General features: G+C 53.6%; 1 protein-coding gene across 3 annotated transcripts in view; it reads left to right on the top strand.

Annotated features, from left to right (window-relative positions):
- MCC (MCC regulator of WNT signaling pathway) overlaps positions 1-17,943 on the top strand; it is a 446,323-nt gene that overhangs the window by 123,397 nt on the left and 304,983 nt on the right. The window contains exons 1-2 of one of the 3 annotated variants that reach the window (XM_070076011.1): positions 3,437-3,526; positions 7,853-8,052. In XM_070076011.1, coding sequence (XP_069932112.1) covers positions 3,466-3,526; positions 7,853-8,052 — 261 coding nt within the window. In that variant the 5' untranslated portion in view covers positions 3,437-3,465. Of the gene's footprint in view, positions 1-3,436; positions 3,527-3,549; positions 3,614-7,852; positions 8,053-17,943 lie in introns of those variants that run through there. The other 2 variants (XM_070076012.1, XM_017337630.3) reach the window with 2 other exon arrangements.

Below are 17,943 nucleotides of genomic sequence, written 5' to 3'. Positions count from 1 at the left end.
TTCAGCCAGTTGTGAGCATTTGAGGACTAACAGAAGATATGTCTCTCTCTGTCTCTCTGTTGCTTTGCCTTTCAAGTAGATGCAAAAATAAATGTTAATAAAACACTATTCCATACTGAGAGAAATGTGGATTTGGCCCAGGGAAATTGGCTGTTTTCACTTTTTTACAGTAATGCTAATATTAAGTACAAAACTATTGTGTGAAATCTTAGGCAGCAATTCGGTGCCACGTGCTTTGATTTTTGACTTGGTCGTTGTAAGAGGTACATCTTGGTAGCTGGAAGAGAGCGTGTCTTACCCATATATCTGTGTCCCGTTCAGTTGTCTAGCATGGATTGTTAGACACCTGCAGGTTTAGCGCAGCAGTTACAGTGCCTGCCTGGTGTCACCGTGCCTGGTTAACACCCAGCTCTGGCGCCTGACTCCAGCTTCCTGTGTTGTGAACCTGAGAGGCAGTGGTGATGGCTCACCTGATTGGATTCCCAGCAGCCAAAGGGGAGACCTGGGTTGAGGCCCCTGCTTCTGGTTATGACCCAGCCCAGACATCGCTGTGTCAGGTATTTGGGGAATGAACCAGTGCGTGACAGTTTTTTTTTTTTTCTTCTCTTTCTGCTTCTCAAATAAATTAATTTAAGCGATTTTTTAAAATGTGAGATATGATCAGAAAATTGCCAGTGTTGGATGGTTCGCTCACCCTTTGCCAAGGATAATCTTAAGTGTTCTCTTTGTTTCAATTTGATTTAACCCTCACAACCAACCTGTAAAGCATATGTTATCCCCATCTTTTGTTTTATTTTATCTTATTTTTAAAAATTTATTTGAAAGGCAGAGTTACAGAGGGGCAGAGGCAGAGAGAAAGAGAGAGAGAAATGTTCCATCAGCTGGTTCAATCCCCAAACAGCTGCAACGGCTGGAGCAGGGCCGATCTGAAGCCAGGAGCCAGGAGCTTCTTCCAGGTCTCCCACACTGTGATTGTCACTGCTGTCTTGCAGGTGGGCCTGGGTACACCAGAGACTTTGCTGGCCTTGCGCTCACTGGACGCCTGCACTATTTGTGCCTTGGGTGGATAAGCCTGGTCATTCAGACCTTGGAGCCCAGCCACAGGGTGGCACTTGGAAGATGAGCTTGAAGCACCAGGCTTAGCTGCCAAGTCCACAGCAGGGCTGGTGGCCCTGTGTTTGCCAGGCTGTCTGTTAGCACACTCTGAGAGCAGGGTTTCCCAGCAATGTCTAATCTGGGCCCAGGCGCACTGGACTTCCACACTGCAGGGTGCTGTGCAGTCAGCGTCCTGCCAACTTCTCCCCTCTGCCGGGTTCCAGGGAGTGTCAGCTTCTCCCCTCGTGTCACAGCTTCTCCCCTCTGCCGGGTTCCAGGGAGTGTCAGCTTCTCCCCTCATGTCACAGCTTCTCTCCTCTGCCTGGTTCCAGAGACTGTCACGGCTTCTCTTTTCCGGATTGTCTCATGACCACAAAGAATGAGGCCCACAGACAGGGATGAGTGAGCAAAGCGGACGAGGTTCAAAGGGGCTGCCCCGAGGTTGCCGCACAGGACTGGCCAGGACTGCCTGGCGCGGGATATTTTATGAGTGTTTAAAGGAAGGATTTCCTCTGACTGGTTAAGGCCTACACTGATGACATGAACCAGTCGGGGGACTGATAGCAGAGCAGCCTGTTTTGCATAGAGGTTCCCAGTACAGGACTGACAATATCTGAAGGTCACATTGTATCTGTTTCTCCAGGCCCTAGGGCTCCTGGGGGGCTACACCCTGTATGTTTCTTCCCCCCCTTCCCAGGGCCTCCCAGAGTCCCTATCATAAGCACATCAAAAAGTTCGTGGAAAACAGAATGAAACGATAAGCTGGTTTTTGGTGCAAAAAATTGAAATCCATGCATATATGTATATTTTATGTGTGTACTACATATGAATTTCTCAATATGAATATTATTTTCAGATAGGAAATGTGACCTTTTTTTAATTTTTTGACAGGCAGAGTTAGACAGTGAGAGAGAGAGATACAGAGAGAGAGTTATAGATAGTGAGAGAGACAGAGAGAAAGGTCTTCCTTCCGTTGGTTCACCTCCCTAATGGCCGCCACGGCCAGCGCTGTGCCAATCTAAAGCCAGGACCCGGGCGCAGGGACCCAAGCACTTGGGCCACCCTCCACTGCCCTCCCAGGCCACAGCGAGACCAGTACGTCCAAGGCCGAGGAAGGCCTGCTGGCTGGAGCCTCGTGAGCGAGAGGACAGTCATGGTCTCTGCTAGGGAAAGGAGTGCACAGCCTCCTCCTTGAGGGGCATGGGCCTGTGCGGGGGTGTAACCCCGAGTCCATGGGGACGTCCCCGCGCTGTGCAGGTAGCAAAACACCAATCATATTGAAATTGCCTCCCTGCTGCTTCTTGCCCTTCAATTCTCTCTCCTTTTTAAAGTGGTTATTTATTTGAAAGGCAGAGCAACACACACAGAGAGATTTTCCATCCCCTGATTCACTCCCCAGATGCCTCCAACAGCCAGGGTTGGGCCTGTCTGAAGGCAGGGGCCGTAAACTCCAGCCTGGTCTCCCACATACTTGGGCCATCATCTGCTGTTCCCCAGGGAAGCCGGATCAGCAGTGGAGGTGGGACTCAGTCCCATGACTCTGATGTGGGGTGGGGGCGTCGCAAGCGGCACCTTCCCCGACTGCGTGACGACACCCACCCCCACTCACAAGAGCAACGTTATGCAGAACTGGGGAATTAAAAATCTGGTAGTGTGTGTGCAAAGCTTCTTCTGATGAGGAATAAACAACTTGAGTGTTAGGCACGGAGTTTTGTGTTAGTTCACAAATACAGATTCTAGAGATGAGAGAGGAACCCCTTCCTCGGCTCTCACTGCAGACTTCATGAAAGTGAAATCTAGGGGCCAGCACTGTGGCTTAGAAGGTTAAGCCTCTGCCTGCAGTGCCAGCATCCCATATGGGCTCCAGTTCGAGACCCAGCTGCTCCTCTTCCGATCCAGCTCCCTGCTAATGCACCTGGGAAAGCAGAAGAAGATGGCCCAAGTCCTTGGGCCCCTGCACCCACATGGGAGGCCTGGAAGAAGTTCCTGGCTCTTGGCTTCAGTCTGCCCCAGCCCTGGCCGTTTCAGTCACCTTGGGAGTGAATGAACAGATGGAAGATCTCTCTCTGTATCTCTGTCTTTCAAATAAATAAATACATCTTCTTAAAAAAATGAAAGAAAGAAGAAAGTGAAATCTGAAAGAGTAAGTCATAGGCCCCCACCCTCTCTGCCGCCCCAGCACCGTAGCCAAGAAAAGAAGTAGGAAACGTGGAGAGCCCCAGACAGCCAGAATGCAGTCCTGCCTGTTCTTGGACAGCCGGGATTAGGACACGGGATTAGTCTTAACACTGAGTCAGCGTTCGCCGTCTCTCACAGTATCTGTTATTCCTCAGCTCTTGAAATCTGTCGGAAAGCAGGCCAGCAGGGAGGATGGGAAAAGAGAGGGGGAGCCTGCAGCCTGTCCCTGCCTGCATCACGGGGACCAGTTCAGGTCAGCGGGAGTGGACGGGGGCTGGCCCGAGGCCGAGGATGAGCCTTGGAACTTTAGGACCCAGCAGGCCTCTGGGGGCAGAGGAAGGTGGGTGACCACCAGGCCCAGTTTTCCAGGGTTTTCAGCAGCAGTGTCGCAACCTGATGGCCAGTCTTTGTCTCAGGTTGTCTCAGGATGATGACTTTCATCCAGAAAGACCTGAACCAAAGACAGATGAGGGGGAGCGGGAGCAGGTTGCGGCTTGCACCTGCCCTCCTCAGGGTGCTGTTTCGATGGCCGTGGCTCCTCAGCAGAGGGTCCAGTCTCGTCCTGGGCGGTCACTGGGGCCTCATGCCTGCTGCTGAGGACAGAGCCTGGCTAAGCTGCTTGTGTGATTCTGCAGCGGCCAGGTTTGGGTCTGTTAATGTGGCATAGTGGATTACACCATGACTGCCTTATCCCAGAGTCACTGTGTTTCACTATTAGAAAATGCGGCGTCCTGTTTGCATAGAGAAGAAATTTAATGTGGAATCTATTTAGGTTTTAGACAGTGATTCCTAGGCCGGCGCCGCGGCTCACTTGGCTAATCCTCCACCTGCGGCGCTGGCACTCCGGGTTGTGGGGAGCAATCCGGACTAGACTAAGTTACTCGAATTAAGACTTATTCTATGCATCTGCTCTCCCACAATATGGCGCTGGGAGAGAAGTAAACAGCTTCTGCACAGCTGCCTCCAGTTCAACTAATAAACTGTAGGACTTGCTCCTGATTGGAGGAGAGCAGCGTACTCGGCGTGTGGGCAGCCGAGTTGGGATTGGCGGAGGAGGACTGTAAAGGAGGAGAGAGACGGCATGCACCAGGAACATCTATGGGGAACATCTAAGGGAACCCGTGCAGCCCCCGAGAAAGCCGGCCGGCGGTGTGCCGCTCCCCTGCGGAAGTGGGGAATGTGGCCAGGGGGAACTGCCCTTCCACGGAGGTGGAAGGGATAGTAGCCAACCCGGGAAGAACCAGCAGCAAACCCGGGGAGGGCCGAGCAGACGAAAGAACAGCGCAGGGTTCAGTGTCGTTCCTCCACGAAGAGGGGGAGCGACACCGGGTTCTAGTCCCGGTTGGGCCGCCGGTTCTGTCCTGGTTGCTCCTCTTCTAGTCCAGCTCTCTGCTGTGGCCCAGGAGTGCAGTGGAGGATGGCCCAAGAGCTTGGGCCCTGCACCCACATGGGAGACCAGGAGGAAGCACCTGGCTCCTGGCTTCGGATTGGCACAGCACACTGGCCATAGCGGCCATTTGGGGGGTGAACCAATGGAAGGAAGACCTTTCTCTCTGTCTCTCTCTCACTGTCTAACTCTGCCTGTCAAAAAAAAAAAAAAAAAAAAAAAAAAGCGATTCCCATGTTGTTCTTCCAGGTTAGAAAGTAAAACCCTGGTGTAGTACAGCCATGGATGATTCCACAGTTCCTCCGATCCGTGTGTATTAAATGACTGATACCTCACAGGCCACGTGCATGGTGCTGGGGATACCACGGATGAGGCCCGGCCGGTGTCTGTCTTACCCATAAGATGGGGGTCACGGTCCAGTGTGGAGGTGCACTTCTCGACTCTGACCTCAGGCAGCCCTGAGCTTGCCAGCCCCCTGGGGTCGGGACGAACAGGCAGCAGTTCAGCAGACGATGGGAGCCAGGGAAAGGAGGCCTACCTGAAGGACCGCAGAGCCGGCTGCACCAGCCAGATGATGGATAGCACTGGGAGAAGCAAACAACCGCTGCCGTGGCAGCTGCTGCTCCTGCCACACGGCCCATGGGCAGGACCGACAGGGGGCGCTGCGGAGCGTGAGCAGCGGGGAGCACCTGCAGAGGGTTCTCGTCATCACAGTGGGTTCACCGGTGCTTGAGAAGGGGCCAGCACATCCACTCAGAGCCCGCTGTGCTGCTCCAGTGCAGTGCGCGAGACTGTACTCAGGAGGTAAGGCGTGGTTGGTGAGCGCTCTCATTTCTCAGGGAGCAGGGACTCGTCTTGAGTCCCTTTGTTGTCATCAGAAGCCGTGGGTCCCAGACCCTCAGAGTGAACGACCACGGCAGGGGACTGCAGTTAATCATGCTCGCTGCCGAATCCCCCGGACCCAGCAGAGAGTCAGGCTGTGGACCTCGGTGGTGTTGTCTGTTCCACCCAGTACAGTGCCCTTCCACTGTTCAGGAAATGGCTCACCTTAGGAGCCAGGAAACACATTTCTCTGGGCTCTCTTGCAGCTAAGAAAGGCATGTGACCCGGCTCCAGCACCCAGGTGCACTCAGAGGAGATAGCCACGTGGAAATGAACAGAACAAGAGCACAAGCTTTTCTCCAATTCGGTTTTTCTAGCAAGCGTGACAGCTGAAGTGCGGGGCTTTCTGCTCCAGGAAGCCTGCCCTGAGCACCTGCTGCTGTTCTCAGCTCGGCTGTGTTCAGCCGCCCTCCTCTAGGGCCACTTTTCTCATTGTACTTCCCCACTGTGTTATAATTTTTATTAAAAATATTTATTTGGGAAACTGTTACAGAGAGAGGGCAAGAGAGAGGGAGAGTGAGAAAGTAAGAGCAAGTGAGCTTCCATCCACTGCTTCACCGTCCAGATGACTACACAGCTGAGGCTGGGCCAGGCCGAAGCCAGGAGCCAGGAGCTCCATCTGGGTCTTCCCCGTGGGTGTAGGTGGCGGGGGCCCAGGTATTGGTCCACCTGCTGTTGCTTTCCCAGGTGCATTAGCACGGAGCTGAACTGGAAGTGGAGCAGCTTGGACCTAACTTGCTTATAAGGGATGCCAGCGTTGCAAGTGGCGGCTTAACCCACCACACCACAACGCTGGCCCTTCATTGTGTTGCAATTTTTAGCTTCTTGCTAGGTGTGCTCTGATAGGTAAGATAGGGGTCATAACAAAGAAACCCAAAATATACAGTGGGTCAAACGTGGTGCAAGTTTCTACCCTAATCACACAAAGTCAGCACACAGCAGCGCTTAGCGTGAACAGAAGCTCTCTTGTGGTTCCACCCTTTGTACACGTGGCCTGCAAGGCTGCCAGATACTGGCAGCATGGAGAATCAGGTCCTGAGGGCGTAGGAGCACGGCCTGGAGTGACGCTTAGCACTGCCGCGTGTGTTCATTGGCTGACGCTCAGCTGTGAAGCGCAGTGTGGCTGTTGGTAGCCTCCTCCAGGGAGGAGTGTGTGGACACTGGCAAGGGACGCCAGGTGCCGTGCCTCGACTTCCCCTCTTCTTCCTCGGCTGGGAAAAGCATGTGGAGATAACTAGCCTAAGCTGCCCCCCCCGACAGAAATGCGGAGGTTGCTATAGTAACCCCGTGCCTGTCTCTCCAAGGCTGCTTTGCCAAGCATTTCTGTTTGGGGGCACAGATTCATTGAGTGGTTATTTCCCATGCTCGGCCTGACACCGCGTCTGTGTCCAGGCTCCCCGTGTCTGTGTGAGCGGGGGCCTGGGCCAGACTCCTAGTGTCTGTGTGAGTGGGGGCCTAGGCCAGGCTCCCCATGTCTGTGTGAGTGCAGTCCTGGGCCAGGTCTCCAGTGTCTGTGAGAGTGGGGGCCTGGGCCAGGCTCCCCGTGTCTGTGTGAGAGTGGGCCCCGGGCCAGGTCTCCAGTGTCTGTGTGCCGTCCTGGGCCAGGCTCCCCGTGTCTGTGTGAGAGTGGGCCCGGGCCAGGTCTCCAGTGTCTGTGTGCCGTCCTGGGCCAGGCTCCCCGTGTCTGTGTGAGTGCCGTCCTGGGCCAGGCTCCCCGTGTCTGTGTGAGTGCCGTCCTGGGCCAGGCTCCTGTGTCTGTGTGAGTGCAGTCCTGGGCCAGGCTCCCCGTGTCTGTGTGAGTGCCGTCCTGGGCCAGGTCTCCAGTGTCTGTGTGAGTGGGGGCCCGGGCCAGGCTCCTGTGTCTGTGTGAGTGCAGTCCTGGGCCAGGCTCCCCGTATCTGTGTGAGTGCCGTCCTGGGCCAGGCTCCCCATGTCTGTGTGAGTGCAGTCCTGGGCCAGGCTCCCCGTGTCTGTGTGAGTGGGGGCCTGGGCCAGGCTCCCCATGTCTGTGTGAGTGCCGTCCTGGGCCAGGCTCCCCATGTCTGTGTGAGTGCAGTCCTGGGCCAGGCTCCCCGTGTCTGTGTGAGTGGGGGCCTGGGCCAGGCTCCCCGTGTCTGTGTGAGTGCCGTCCTGGGCCAGGCTCCCCGTGTCTGTGTGAGTGCAGTCCTGGGCCAGACTCCAGTGTCTGTGTGAGTGGGGGCCTGGGCTCCATGTGGGTTCTGAAGGGTCGGAGGCTCTGAGCGCGGCCGGTCGGCCACTCTAGGCCAGTGGCTGAGATGTCTTTGTTTTCTCTGTTTCTCCTGGATGCAGGTGCCTTCTCCGTGGCCGGGGAGAGCTGGGAATACGACTGCGGAGCCAGGGAGCTGCAGAGCCTGGACTTGCAGAGTCAGTCTGCCCTGCAGAAGCCTCTGGAGTGGGGCGGACACCCTGTGCCCCAGCAGGCGGCCTTCCTCAGGCTGCGGGCGCAGGCCCCGCCCTCGCGCGGAAGCTGCGCAGAGCTGGCCAACACGGTGAGTACTGGTTGGTTCACGGAACGCGTCTGTAGGCTCATGTGTATTACGCTGCGAGTGTTCACCCCTGAGCTCCAGGGGGTCAGTCGGGTACTGCGTTTTTTATTGAGCTACACATTGTCCCCTGCCAGCACCGCCAGTAACGTTAAGTGCCCCAAAGTTGCCAGCACTAGGGCCTCCTTCCCATCACTAAGGCAGAGTGGACATCCACAAGGTGTTGTAGGCAAAGTCTGTAGCTCGTTCACACTTACTTACTAGAGTTACCCTCGGCAGCTTCCCATCACAGGGGAATGCCCGCGGCCCCAGACATTGCAAGCTGGTAGGAGCTACTTCTTTCTGTGCCCCAATGTGGACTTTACTCCTTTACTCACTTGAGAAACAAAAAGGAAAAGTTTCGTTATTGTTCCTGTTGACACTTGGGAAGTATTTTCTGTTGGGACGACTTAGGATTTGATTGAACCTTGCCTTTTGTCTTGAGAGGGGTCACTACTCCAGACGGGTGGTGTTTGGGGCTGGTGGCCTGGCTATTTTGGGGGAGTGTGGACAGTGTATAAGTTGACCGCTGTAGGAACGGCCTGGACACCTGTCTGGGTCTTTGGAATTGCAGTATGCGCAGCCGAATGAGCCTCTGGGCAGCCTTGGCTTCTGGGAGTTACTGCCTGCTGTCGCAGAGACCGGAGCTTGGCAGACTTTATACTGGACACACATTTTCAGTTCTGACATTTGTTGAGGTATTTGAAGAAACTCATATTCCCAAATATGCTAGCAATAATTAAAATACAATAATCAGCCGGCACCGCAGCTCACTAGGCTAATCCTCCACCTGCGGCGCTGGCACCCTGGGTTCTAGTCTCAGTCCCTCCTCTTCCAGTCCAGCTCTCTGCTGTGGCCCGGGAAGGCAGTGGAGGATGGCCCACGTGCTTGGGCCCTGCACCCGCATGGGAGATCAGGAGGAAGCACCTGGCTTCTGGCTTCAGATCGGTGCAGCGCACCGGTCGCAACGCACCGGTTGCAATGCACTGGCCGTAGTGGCCACTTAGGGATTGAACTAACGGAAAAAGGAAGGCCTTTCTCTCTCTCTCTCTCTCTCTCTCTCTCTCACTGTCTAACTCTGCCTGTCAAAAAGTTTTTTTAAAAAAGGGTCATTAGGCAACAGACTAAGAAAACCCAGATAAAGTGAGGGCTTCAGTTGTAACCATGTGTCAGCACTGCTTCATTAATTGACGAGTAAACCATGATAACATAAGATCCTAAAAAACAGGGAAAACTGGGGTATCTGAGAACTCTGTTCTACCTTTGAAACTTTTCTGTAAATCTAAAGCTATTATAAAACAGAAAATTACCAAAAACACATATGGGGCAGGCACCTGGTGCAGCGGTTCAGACACCACTTGTAATATCCATAGCGGAGTGCCTGGTTCAAGGCCCATGTGTTCCACTTTCCACCCAGCTCCCTGCTGCTCACATCCTGGCAGGCGGCAGGTTATGGCTAATGTGCAGGGATCCCTGCCCTGCATGGGGGACTCAGAGCTCCTGGCTCCTGGCTTGAGCCTGCCCCGCCCCTGACTGTTGTGGCCCTCTGGGGAGTGAACCTGTGTTTGCAAGATTCTCTCTCTCTCTCTCCCTCTCTCTCTCTCTCTCTCCTGTGTGTGTGTGTGTGTCTGCTTTTCAAATAAAATGAAAAGAAGCAAATAATTTAAAAACAAGAAACCACATAGACCTCCCTGCTAGGAGGCGATGGTATCTCGCAGAGCCTGTGAAGGCATCCTTGGTCAGTGCACTGTCCCCGCCTGGCCCCCGGGGCCGTTCCTGCTGCGCCGAGCAGAGAGCTGTCGCCGCCCTCCTCTCCTGTGCTTGGGAGCCGGGGCAGTATCCGCACACGTCCTCTCTCGGGCACCTGGACTTCGGCGCTCTACTTCATCAGCTGATTCTCTGTCAGAACGGACAGTGAAAACCGAAACCGCTGTTACCCACTGGTGAGGGTCACCTGCTGTGGAGGGTTCAGGTTCAAAGCCTGCTGGTGTCTTCCGCAAAGTCTGCAGGGGCGCTGCTTCCTGCCTCTCGTGGCTTTGTTCTTTAACATCTCCAGTGAGCTCCTGCGCTGATTTATTTATTTATGTCTTCCTTCCTTTCTTTCTGTATTTAATTTGTTTATTTATTTCAAAGGCAGAGTGACAGAGAAAGAGGGAAACACCCCCCCACACACATACACAGAGACACGAGGGTGGGGGGGTTTCCATCTGTTGGCTCGTTCTCCAAATGAGTGTGATAGCCAGGTCTGGGTAGGCTGACGCCAGGAGCCAGGAACTCCATCCAAGTCTCCCACATGGCAGGAGTCCAAGCACTTAGGCCATCTTCTGCTGCTTTCCCAGGCACGTTTGCAGGGAACTGGATCAGAATCAGAGCAGCCAGGGCTGGAACTGGTGCTCATATGGGCTGCTGGCTTTGCTGGCCACTTAACCTGCTGCACCAGACCCCCATCTCTTGTCTTACCACAAATGGAGGTCAACACTTGGCCTTATTTCTGCTCATGGGGGAGCTTGAGGAAGTAGGCATTTGTGTTACTGCTTAAAGAAACAGGAGAAAAAGCTCTCAATGCGCAGTGCCCACGTTCCTTGGAGACAATCACGTGAACTACTGTGGCGTGAATGTATTGCAATTAGTACTTCTTGAGCATGTGTAATTCTGAAGTGTTTTCTGTGACCAAAAGAAGAAATTTGAGACTTGTGCATTTGCTGCATCCAGTGGCAACTCTCGTCTCTGAGCCATTGTATTGTCATGTGGTCTCTGTGTGTTGTTTGCTTGGCCTCGGAGCTCATGATGAGCTGTAGTTGTGTTGTCGTGTGGTCTCCGTGTGTTGTTTGGTTGTCCTCGGAGCTCATAGCGAGCTGTGGTTGTGTTGTCGTGTGGTCTCCGTGTGTTGTTTGCTTGGCCTCGGAGCTCATAGCGAGCTGTGGTTGTGTTGTCGTGTGGTCTCTGTGTGTTGTTTGGTTGTCCTTGGAGCTCATGGCGAGCTGTGGTTGTGTTGTTGTGTGTCTCTGTGTGGTGTTTGCTTGGCCTCGGAGCTCATGGCGAGCTGTGGTTGTGTTGTCGTGTGGTCTCCGTGTGTTGTTTGGTTGTCCTTGGAGCTCATGATGAGCTGTGGTTGTGTTGTTGTGTGGTCTCTGTGTGTTGTTTGGTTGTCCTCGGAGCTCATGATGAGCTGTGGTTGTGTTGTCGTGTGTCTCTGTGTGTTGTTTGGTTGTCCTTGGAGCTCATGGCGAGCTGTGGTTGTGTTGTCACGTGGTCTCTGTGTGTTGTTTGGTTGTTCTTGGAGCTCATGGCGAGCTGTGGTTGTGTTGTCATGTGTCTCTGTGTGTTGTTTGGTTGTCCTCGGAGCTCATGGCGAGCTGTGGTTGTGTTGTCACGTGGTCTCTGTGTGTTGTTTGGTTGTTCTTGGAGCTCATGGCGAGCTGTGGTTGTGTTGTCCTGTGGTCTCTGTGTGTTGTTTGCTTGGCCTCGGAGCTCATGGCGAGCTGTGGTTGTGTTGTCCTGTGGTCTCTGTGTGTTGTTTGGTTGTCCTCGGAGCTCATGGCGAGCTGTGGTTGTGTTGTCGTGTGTCTCTGTGTGTTGTTTGCTTGGCCTCGGAGCTCATGGCGAGCTGTGGTTGTGTTGTCACGTGGTCTCTGTGTATTGTTTGCTTGGCCTCGGAGCTCATGGCGGAGGGCAGTGTGGGAAGCTGCCCACTGGGGCGTGGCATGTGGGTGTATAGGGCAAAACCCATTGAGAAGTCCCCAAAATGGCACCATTGAAGCTTGGCACCTTGGCCTTGCCCTTGCAAAGCAGGAGGGAAGAGTGCCACAGAGCAAGGGGAATCCTCTTCCTCCTTGGTGTCCCTCCAGCGCCGTCTGCTGGCAGGAGAAATGTTGGCAGGGTCCAGCTCCACTCGCACCAAACAGAACAAGAAAGGCAGACTTGGGCGTGGGCAACAGACTGATAACAAGGACAGGTAGTTTTGGTAATGAGGGGCTTCTGGTAGCTTCCTTACAAGCCTTTGACTTTTTTAAAAAATATTTATTTACTTACTTGCTTACTTGAAAGTCCAGGATGAGAGAGAGGCAGAAAAAGTCTCGCATGTGCCGATTCACTGGAGCCAGGAATGGAGCCAGGAACTCCATTTAGGTCCCCGGTATGATCTCTGGTGGCAGGGACCCAAGCACTTGGCCATCATCTACTGCGTCCTGGTGCATTAGCCGGGAGCTGGATCAGAAGCGGCACCGCCAGGACGTAAATTAGGCTCTCTGATAGGATTGGTGGGTATCCGAAGGGGCCACTTAACCACTGCGCTACAGGGCCTGCAGCACCATTTACCTTTCTCCTTTTCTTAAAGGTTTATTTATTTATTCGAAAAACAGAGTTAGAGAGAGAGAGGGAGACACAGAGATCTTCCATCTGCTGCCTCACTCTCCAGATGGCCTCAGATGGTGCGGGGTGGGAGGGAGGGGTGAAGGAAGGAAGCTGGGCCAGGTCTAAGACAGGAGCCTGAAACTCTGTCCAGATCTCCCATACCCAAGCGCTCTCCCAGGCCCATTAATAGAGTGGGATCAGAAGTAGAGCAACCAGGACTCAAATGGGCACTCATATGGGATGCTGGCATCCAAGATGGTGGCTTAACCTGCAGCACCACAATGCTGGCCCCCAACAAATTAATAATAATAATAATAATAAACCTTTCTTTTAAAAATTATGTCATGGAATTGGGACATTACAAATAAAATATTGGAGTTTCTAAGTAAAGGGCTAAGGAAATAAGGTCTGGAATATGGAGTTGATAAGCATTTCCAGCCGGCGCCGCGGCTCAGTAGGCTGTAATCATAAGATTACACAGAGGTGGCCGGTGCCGTGGCTCAACAGGCTAATCCTCCGCCTTGCGGCGCCAGCACACCGGGTTCTAGTCCCGGTCGGGGCGCCAGATTCTGTCCCGGTTGGGGCGCCAGATTCTGTCCCGGTTGCCCCTCTTCCAGGCCAGCTCTCTGCTGTGGCCAGGGAGTGCAGTGGAGGATGGCCCAAGTGCTTGGGCCCTGCACCCCATGGGAGACCAGGAGAAGCACCTGGCTCCTGCCATCGGATCAGAGCGGTGCGCTGGCCGCAGCAGCCATTGGAGGGTGAACCAACGGCAAAGGAAGACCTTTCTCTCTGTCTCTCTCTCTCTCTCTCACTGTCCACTCTGCCTGTCAAAAAATAAAAAAAAAGAAGAAGCATTTCCAGACCTAGAATTGTCACTTCCAGATGACTGAGTGATGGAGAAAGACAAATGGAACCTGGCTCTGTGGAGGCCCCACGCGTGGCTCTGTGCACCGTGTCCAGGGCCCTCCCCCAGGGTCTCAGTCGATGCTGCCGTGAGCACAGGTGGCCCCCCAGGCTGAACCCAGGTGCTGCGCCCTGCACCCTGCTCTCGAGGCGGCCTGCCTACCTTTGTGTGCTTTGGCTTTAGCTCAGCCTGTTGTAAGATTTCATCTTGTAAATCCTGTGCTTAATGTTTCTCTGCAAAAGTCATTTCCATTTTCACAGGGGGAAAAGATAATCCTGAGCTGTGCAAATGGACTCGTGTGAATGTAAAAGCTGACAGAGCTTCGTGTGTCTCTCGGCAACTCCAAGCAGGTTTTCCCCAGTGACCTCTGGGAATTGTCACTTGCGTCCAAACCGTGGCGTGCCGAGCTGCTGTCCGATCGCAGTTATGGGCAGATGTCATGATCTGAACTTTACCTGCTACAACGTCATAGGTCACCTAGGAAGACGCTGCACGGTCGTGTGTTTCAGCCAGTACAGGACATCTTGAAAATGTGTGTGAAGGGGCCAGTGCTGTGACATAGCAGGTTAAGCTACCACCTGTTGGGCCAGCATTCCATATGGACACCAGTTCAAGTCCTGTCTGCTCCACTTGCGATCCTGCTCCCTGGGAAAGCAGTAGAAGATGGCCCAAACATTTGGGCCCCTGCACCCACGTGGGAGACCCAGATGAAGCTCCTGGCTCCTGGCTTTGACCTGGCCTAGCCCAGCCATTGTGGCCATTTGGGGAGTGAACCAGTGAATGGAAGACCTCTCTCCTCTGTCTCTCCCTCTCCCTTTCAAATAAATAAAATAAATGTTTACTAAAAAAGTGTGTATGAAGAAGTCAGAGGTGACAGAGGAGAGGTAGGCAGGGTCTTCCTGTTGGATCAACCTCGCGGGCAGTCTTTACGCCGCAGTTTGGGGCTTGTGTCCCCTCCTCTCCACTCTGGCTGGGCAGTGAGGAGGGGTTTTGCCTCTTTTCTTCCTCGCTCCACCCTCCACCAGCTGTGAGTCCTGGCAGGGAGTGGAAGACTGCACGACTAATGTCCCTCCGACTCCCCCGACAGGGGTCCCTCGGCCCAGGAACCTTTCTAAGGTTAGAAACTTGCCTGCTGGGCCGGCGCCATGGCTCACTTGGTTAATCCTTCGCCTGCGGCACCGGCATCCCATATGGACGCCAGGAAGGGCAGTGGAGGATGGGCCCTGCACTCGCATGGGAGACCAGGAGGAAGTACCTGGCTCCTGGCTTCGGATCGGTGTAGCTCCGGCCGTAGCGACCATTTGGAGGGTGAATCAATGGAAGGAAGACTTTTTTCTCTGCCTCTCTCTCTGTCTATAACTCTACCTGTCTGGATGGACTTCCTGACTCCTGGCTTTGGCCTGGCCCAGTCCTGCTGTTGTGGCCATTTGGGGAGTAAACCAGCAGATGAAAGCTCTCTCTGTCTCTGTCACTCTGCCTTTCGTAAAAATAAAAATGAGTAAACATGTTTTTAAATTATACAGAATAATGTGTGTAGAATTTGTTTAGAAATATCAGTTCATGAAAAAAGATGAGTCTTTGAAAGACTGCCCCCCCGTGTGGCCCCTGCTCTGGCCGTGGTCAGGAGAAGACAGAGCTGCTGGGAGGCAGAGTGGGCCCCCCTTGTCCTCTCCCTGAGACCTCCCCTCTGGGCTGTGGGTCACCCTTCTGCTCTGCTGGGTGGTGCTGGGTTCTTCTTGTGTCCCCAGCCCCCCCCTGCGGTGCTAATGTCCAGCGAGAGCGCCCCAGTGCCCAGGGCCAGCTTGTTGAAGTGGTGACATCTGTGCAGGCCCCGGGCTCTCTTGGCTGCCTGGACCTCCCAGGAACCCAGGCCCCCCAGCATTCAGTGTCTGGGAGGCCAGTGCTGACCCGGCACAGCAGGGGGCAGGGGTGCTGCCAGCCGGCATCCTTCGGCATCTGCCCTGGTTGGCTGGCGCTTTGCAACACCAGCTGTGTCTTCTGCCCTTTCGGCAGGCTGTTGGACTGAGTGCAGGAACATGGTTCTGGGGCCTGATGAGAGTGTTGGCACTGACTGACAGTCGGTGGGACACCAGCAGGTGTCACTGCGTCAGTGAGGTGTTGTTTCTACATTGGTTCTCGTTTTGTTCTCTTTCCTACTGTCTTTGGGCAAAGATCCCTGATGAATGGATTTTAAGACATTTTAAGCACACTAGGGGGCAGTGGTCCCATATTTAGACGTCTGATCGTCACCACTTCCTGTGCTTTTTTCTGCCGTGCCTTTGACATAGTGGAAGGGAAGAGGAGTCCCCCACGTGCTGTGAGTGCCGCTTATTCTGCTGTGTTTTGTCCACACAGAGCCTTGCGGCACCCTGCCTCCCGTTTCTTACCGTTTTGTCTTCCTGCTTCCAGTAACTCCTGTCACTGGGGCTTTGACAGTGGAGCTGTTACCAGCTTCCGAATGGTTTGTTGCTTTTGTTAAGAAAAGGCAAAGGAGAAATAGGAAACACACATTCCTAATTTGGCATAGTAAGATGTTCTGTCTTTGTACCTTGTCTTTGAGAATAAAATCATGAATTAAGAATGAGGGAGGGGGCCGGCGCAGTGGCTCACTTGGTTAATCCTCTACCTGTGGCGCCGGCATCCCATATGGACGCCGGGTTCTAGTCCTGGTTGCCCCTCTTCCAGTCCCTCTCTGCTGTGGCCCGGGAGGGCAGTGGAGAATGGCCCAGGTCCTTGGGCCCTGCACCCGCATGGGAGACCAGGAAGAAGCACCTGGCTCCTGACTTTGGATCAGCGTGGCGCCGGTTGTAGCAGCTATTTGGGGAGTGAACCAATAGAAGGAAGACCTTTCTCTCTGTCTCTCTGTCTCACTGTCTATAACTCTGTCAAATAAATTAAAAAAAAAAAACAATGAGGGAGAAGAACATGTACAAATACAGTGGCATGTACCTTATATGTGTAGAGGTGTTAAAAGACAAACCTTAGGGGCATGTATTTGTGCAGTAATTGAGATGCTCATATCCAATAACAGAGTGCCAGGGTTCGAGTCTCAGCTCCACTTCTGATCCAGCTTCCTGCTAGTGTGCACCCTGAAAAGCTCAAGTAGTTGGGTCCCTGCCACCCACGTGGAAGACTTGGATTAAGATCTGGGCTTCTGACTTCTTCCAGATCCAGTCCCAGCTCTTGTGGGCATTTGGGGAGTGAAACAGCAGATAGAAGATCTCTGTCTCTGCATTTCAAATAAATGAAAATAACTGATTTTTTTATTTAGAAAAGGAAGAACTTTACATGGCTTACATTTAGCAGAGTTTAAGTGAGCGAAGATTGATTCACTTTGGGCAGCCCTCAAAACCAGAAAAGGTTCAGAGATTCAGGCGGCACCGCGGGTCGGCAGCCTCTGCGGACAAAACTGGAGTGGGGGATGGACACAGCTTGATTGGTTGCAGCTCAGAGTTTCTGTCTTTGCACATGGTCTGATCAGCTGGCTGCCTGTGATTGGCTGAAGCTTAGCTGCTGTGATTGTATGGGACTCAGCTATTTGCTACAGAAGTATATTCCTAAATTAGGCTTTCAGTTAGCTTCCTTCCTAAGATTGCAGTTCCATATGTTAGGACTCAAAATACGAAGGCATTCTCCGGCCAAGTTTAGTTTAACAGAGGCAGAAAACCGCAAGCTGGAGTCTGCAGGGCTGCCTGCGCCCCAGGATCACTAGGGAATCTTGCTGCCGCTTCTTCAGAGCTGCCTGCCCCTCCTGCCCCCACGAAGTCAGGGCTGTGCTGGGTGCTAACTGCATGGCTGGGAGTGGACGGGGTAGGGGGTGGCGCAGCTGAATGGCCCAGGATAATGGATTGCAAGAGGAAAGCTCAGGGACATTACGTATCCCAGTGGATTATTTATGAGCATGCCTTTGATGGGATATAAGGAGCCTAGGAAAAGGATTTGCTTGAGAGAGAGAGAGAGAGAGAGAGAGAGAGAGAGAGAGACATAGACATTTACTGTGTTAGTTCACCATGCTTACTCTTAGGCGCAGGAGGGAGATAAAATACAGGGGTATCTTATCCAGTGAAGGCTTTGGATTCAGCCAGCCAGAGACCGGGGTGGGAGGAAGGTTGTCTGACCCGGTGTACAGCCCCCGCTCTGCAGCATGGGGACGGAGGCGCCCTCTGTTCTGCTCTTGGTGTTGCTGGCACACACAACACACATGCACGTATGCGTGTGCTGCGTTTTCTCTGCTCTGATTCCGTGCTCTGAGTCACTGGAGAGAAGCGAAGCGCACGGTGGATTTATGTTGGCCCTCTTGACATGGTTGTGTAGTTATTTGTCCTTTAACGACGACAGGGATGGTTAGCGTTAAATGCGGAGAAAAATGCACCTGCCACGTTGACACCATCTGAGGCATCTATCAAAGATGCATGTGGGTCTCAGAGGCCTCAGTCTGAGTGCCAGGATCGCTGGCTGCTTTCCTTACTGGACTTGAGAGTGGAGGGGAGAGGGGTTGGTGTGAGAGGGCAGGGCTGCCTTCACTTCTCAGCTGGTCCTCAGGGGCACAGGGTCACCACTCCCCAGCCCCATCTCTCCTGTGTCTTGGAGGTCATTGGCTT

Source organism: Oryctolagus cuniculus, chromosome 6 (assembly GCF_964237555.1).
Source record: "Oryctolagus cuniculus chromosome 6, mOryCun1.1, whole genome shotgun sequence".
NCBI classification, from domain to species: Eukaryota; Metazoa; Chordata; class Mammalia; order Lagomorpha; family Leporidae; genus Oryctolagus; species Oryctolagus cuniculus.
Note: the sequence above shows the minus strand (reverse complement) of the source record. Positions and strands in the feature narration are given on the sequence as shown.